The sequence below is a fragment of the Sinocyclocheilus rhinocerous genome, unplaced genomic scaffold (genome assembly GCF_001515625.1).
Source record: "Sinocyclocheilus rhinocerous isolate Xijiao unplaced genomic scaffold, SAMN03320098_v1.1 scaffold3254, whole genome shotgun sequence".
In the NCBI taxonomy this organism is placed as follows: Eukaryota; Metazoa; Chordata; class Actinopteri; order Cypriniformes; family Cyprinidae; genus Sinocyclocheilus; species Sinocyclocheilus rhinocerous.
In genome coordinates, this window is record NW_015652273.1 from 112520 (window position 1) to 117859 (window position 5340).

At 38.5% G+C, this 5340-nt stretch overlaps 1 protein-coding gene across 1 annotated transcript in view; it reads right to left on the reverse strand.

The window, feature by feature from the left end:
* LOC107714274 (leukocyte tyrosine kinase receptor-like) overlaps positions 1 to 5340 on the reverse strand; it is a gene marked incomplete at its 5' end in the record, with an annotated part of 255294 nt that overhangs the window by 22962 nt on the left and 226992 nt on the right. Inside the window, 6 exons of the mRNA XM_016520089.1 lie at positions 176 to 266; positions 466 to 652; positions 1727 to 1840; positions 3053 to 3208; positions 4630 to 4728; positions 4821 to 4991. Of these exons, the coding sequence (XP_016375575.1) occupies positions 176 to 266; positions 466 to 652; positions 1727 to 1840; positions 3053 to 3208; positions 4630 to 4728; positions 4821 to 4991 (818 nt within the window). The remainder of the gene's footprint in view (positions 1 to 175; positions 267 to 465; positions 653 to 1726; positions 1841 to 3052; positions 3209 to 4629; positions 4729 to 4820; positions 4992 to 5340) is intronic.

The window sequence follows — 5340 nt, forward strand, 5'->3', positions numbered from 1 at the left end:
TATATATATGTGTGTGTGTGTGTGTGTGTGTGGTGTGTGGTTTGTGTGTGTGTGTGTGTGTGTGTAAGAGACCCAAAACAGTGTTTTCATGATTACAACAATTAATCAAAATATTAAATACCAGTTTACAAGATCAAGCAGCATAACAGACTGTTTATATATTTGCAGATCTTACCTTTACAGCCACCTGCATTGGGCTGGGCTCCCCTGGTATCCCTACGGCTAGTCCTTCATAGACCTCACCAAATGCCCCATGACCCAAACCTCTACAAACAAAACATACATCATTGTTACTTATTTTGTCAATAATATCACTCCATGTATTTCACATACAGGTTCAGACCTCACTTGTAAGAAGATTCATTTTCATCAACTGTACAGTATGAAGACCCTTCACAGTCAAACAACATGCCAGCTCATAACACTTCTTCAGCCCAACTGTAGAGAATTAGTGACGCTCCTAACCTGGTGAGGGAGATGTTACGCCGTGGCACCTCCTTCAGGTCGTTGATGGAGGCGGTCTTCCCTCCAAAGCAGTAGTTTGGATTGTAGTCGGTCATGATAGTAGAGGCTCTCAGTTTGCTCAGCTTACAGTCGGGACTCTGTAGCTCAAGCTGGATAGACTGGAGCTCGGTGTGTTTACGTCTGTACACTGAAAGATAATCAGCACAGCATGATATTTTTTGTTTACTACAAATCTGTTTGCATAATGGGACTGTTGGCATTGCCAATGTTACATTCAAACTGAATCTAGAAATAAAGTATTAAACTGCTGTACAATAACCAGTGTTATAATTTTTGGTTTGAGGCTCTTTTGGACAAACTACGTGGGACACTAATTTAATTTGTGTTGTCATCGGTTTTATTACAAAATCAGATTTAATAATAAAAAGCTATTTTCTCTGTAATTTTAATCATTTTAGTGAACTATAACAACCGTGGTGGTGACATTTAATTGCAAATCTGTGTATAACTACATGAGAAAAACACCTACAAACAGTTTTCACAAACAGGCATGTAAGTCCAAGTTTGGTGGGCTTGACCCAGGCAGTAAACACATTAGTGCAACGTGTGGAAGTGATTTATTCATAAAGCGGTAATCGTCAACGCTTGTCAGAGCCCAGTTAACAGCCCATTTATCACTCAGAGTCTGCTACTACAGTGTAGATGGACATATGATGTGTTAGGTGACATGGCACAGTGTGTGTGTGTGTGTGAACCTGTAGTTAATGTAGTCATTGAGCAAACAAGATGCCAAACATGAGACATGCAACAACAGAATGCTGTTGTTGTAGTGGGACAGCACCCATCCACCCCAATAATTATTTTTGCAAACATATTTTAATATTTCAATCAATCAATCAATCAATCAATCAATCAATCAATTAATCCCTGTTATTGGGCACTTTTGGTCATGAAATAAAGTACATTTCTACAATGGCATCAATATTGCTGTGGCATGAAGCTTCATCGACACCCATAGGTGTCAGTATATACTGTCCAAGACAACAGTCATATCAGCCAGAGAAACATAAAATACGCAACATATTATTATAGAATTTCCTGTGATCTGTCTGCAAGTGCAGGCTTACCAATTCTCTTTCTAATACCCCAAAAAGTAGCAAAAAGCTTCCCCAAATGACTTGACTGCAGTATTATGTTTTGGTAAGCCTCTGAGACTCCATGAAACTATGCTCATAAAAAGGATTTGACATGGTCTACTTACTGATCATAACACCAGAAACGGCCAACAGTAATGCAGCGATCAGGGCGGAGGTCCCCACAGACAGACCCAGTGCCAGATGAGACAAAGACGGCTGGGCGGGCAACATAGGCACCACTACACAAACACACAGCAACAAATATACAGTTTACATGAGTCAGGCAGAACTCAGCTGAGCTTTTCACATTTAAAATTGTTAACTCAGGACCTTTTTTTTATGTGTTCATGTCAGGCATCACATCAATTCAAACCAAAGGGAAACCTAGGTGCCCTTGAATGATGAATAAAAACTTTATAGATTCTGTCTCGCTATTATGGATATATTATATTTTATATAATGTAATAATTACTTTTTAGAAGTGTTTTATTAGTTTAAGGTAACATTAATACAAAAGTTCTGTGGGAATGAGAATGTCCCCTTCCCTCCCCCCAATACCGCATACCAATATGACATACTTCTGACAAGCAGTATTAAATAGCATATTATGGCTCATGGCTCTGAGGTAAACCATGCTCATTGAGTGATTTAATGGGGCTTTAACTTGGCATTAAATTAGTTTAAGGTAACATTAATACAAAAGTTCTGTGGGAATGAGAATGTCCCCTTCCCTCCCCCCAATACCGCATACCAATATGACATACTTCTGACAAGCAGTATTGAGTAGCATATTATGGCTCATGGCTCTGAGGTAAACCATGCTCATTGAGTGATTTAATGGGGCTTTAACTTGGCATTAAGATTTTAACCTACTGATTAGCAGAAATTTGAAAAGCTTTGTGAAAAATATTTATTTATTTATTTATTTTTTTTATCTGATGCAATTTATTTCATATTTTTCTTGCCTATTTCTTGAAAACCTGTCAAAGTGTTTACACTTTTTGAACTTTTTTAAGAGCTTTGCAATGTTGATATTAGCATATAATTAGCATGAACTCATGGGAATTAACTAACTTATTGTCTTAAACACTTATGAAGTTGAAAACAGCCCTGGAGAACAGAGGGAATTTCAATCAATTTGCATATATGAACAGATGTGTAAAACATTCTGAATTAATAGAACAGTAGCTAGCTAAATGTGCAACAGTGGGGAGTGTTTTTATCCTTTTTTTTTTAGAACAAGCTGACAAATGGAGCTACAGTTGACAGTGATGACCTCTGCCAGAGAGACTGCAAATAGTAGATAATTGAACTTGGCTTTACAGAGGTAAGTGCCGCTCTTGAGAAAGAACTTTGTCATTGCGAGAACACTCTTCCCAGACATTCATTTTACCATTTTATGAGACAGCCGTTCATCTAATGGTGGTGGAGTGTGTTATGAATGAACTAACCGGTAGAGTTGATGCAGGACACTCCATCTGGGGCCAGTGAGAGCTCTTCATCACAGTAGCACACCGTGCCCTCAGAGGTCTCGTGGCAATCTCCTGACTCACAGTGACTGCAGTTCTGCACTGGGTTGATAATAACTTCACCGTCGCCTTCCATGCCTGGAAATGACATTACCGTATCATACTTATGCGATGGTAGGAAATGCAGTAGGAAAGCTTGAGGCTTATAATCAGAAGGTTGTTGGCTTGATCCCCACAGGGGTGAGTTCACCATTGTGCCCTTAAACAAGGCACCTTAATCCAGGTGTTTCCAGGGGGATTGTCCCTTTAATATAGGTCCTGTAGTTTTCTTTTTGGAATTGCTTGACCATAGGCCTCATTGATCTGAGCTTACGCACCTCAGTTTTTGAGTGAAAAAAAGTTGAATCATCTAAAAAAAAAAACTGAGGTGCATAAACCCAGATCAGTGAGGCATACAATCAAGTGCATCTAAAAAGATATATAAAACACATCCTAATTGAAATAAAACAAGTTGATAAAAGGATTGAATCCAATATTAGGTAACAGTATAGTATAACAAGAGATTTATAAGAAATTTGTTGTACACCAGTCATTTTTGACCAGGAACACCAGAAATGTTAAAAAAACAAAAACAAAAAAAGAGCAAAGTCAGTAAGTTATTTCGGTCACCCTCAACTGTAGGTACAAACTTCAACTAAATATAGAGATACACTATACCACTAACAGCCCTCTATCATCCAGACATCTGTTTTCCAAGACGTTTGTTATTGGCACCTGAATATTTCACTGCAAATTAATTTGTATGTTCCCATTAAACTTTCCACAGAAATGTGAAATTGGTTCTTGAAATTAATGTAAGCCCTTAATTTCAATGAATTTCATGTCGTCCTGACTGCATCCTAATTTGTGTACTTCTAGTATGCTCTAAAAGTACTGAATGTACTTTATTAGTGCTGGGAAAATTTTATTTTGAGTTCATAGGTAGACAGTATGGCCGTATTGAAATGTCGCCACATTTAAGTGTGAATGTTAGCAGCAAGTTAAATGTATTATCTTAAAATGCATTCATACTTAACTGTTAGGTTTATATATTTAAAAGCTGCAATAGCTATACTGTAGCTTTGGCCTAATATGTCTTGCTATTCTTCTTCAACTGAACCCTCTTTTTTAGTGCAAGGGATTGTGTGCAATGTCAGCACAAAAGCATGCAAGACGTTCATTGAAAATACAACACAAAAGGTAGTCTACACCATCTGGCCCTTTTGACTTATTATCATCAATGTACTATGATTTGGGACACACTGATCTTAATCTTCCATCGTATATACTATGGACAGCATATGCATACCTGGATTCACCAGAAACTCAAAAGTGTACACATTTACTAATCACATTGACATTTCATGCCATGTAGCCGAATGGAAGGGGCTATCAGACTCTGATGCTGGATGACAGAATAATCTTATAAACTTCATACACTAGATTATAGAGGACATAGGATAAGTGCATGGTGTATAGTACATAAATTGGGACACGACTAAAGAATCTGTATTCTATACCTTTGAGTGGCTCCAGGTACATTTCCCCATCAGGACTTATGAATGATGTTCCATCATCTCCATCCTTTCTGGGATCATTATTGTGCCAGGCACTGCCCCCTATGGCCATGGAGGTGAGAAACATTAGCAAAATGTAACAAAACTTAAACAAAGAGAGATATAATATAAACAAGGCTAAAATTCGGTCTAACCTCTGTATCCTCCACCTCCTCCACCAGCCGTGCAGGCCCCTCCACCGCCTCCAAAACCTCCTCGAGTTTTCCAGCCCATGACTTGACAGGGTTCTCCACCCTGACCTTCCAAAATGAGTGGTCTACCCCCTTGAGGAACAGGAGCAGTGTCATTCCAGCCTCCACCACCGCCTGAAATCCACAAAGCCACACAGATCATAAAAATGGCATTAAAAGACACTTGTGCCCCATTTCAGTTTCTTTGCGTGGCTAATTAATTTCACAACAGGTGACAATATAACTTTTTTTTTCTTTATCTCCATCCTCCAACGGATCTATGAATGCAATGGCACAGAGATTTTTCCAGAGAAAATAGTCTCCTATGAACATCCCGATTCCTCTAAAGCAGGTCAGTGCTGTTGCTTAGCATGAAAATGTTCAAATAAAAATGTGGCAAATTATTTAAGACGTCAAAGTCGTACCATTTTGCTAACTCTCTAATGGTTTCTTAGCAGCACATGCTTTGCTGGGGAGAATAAAC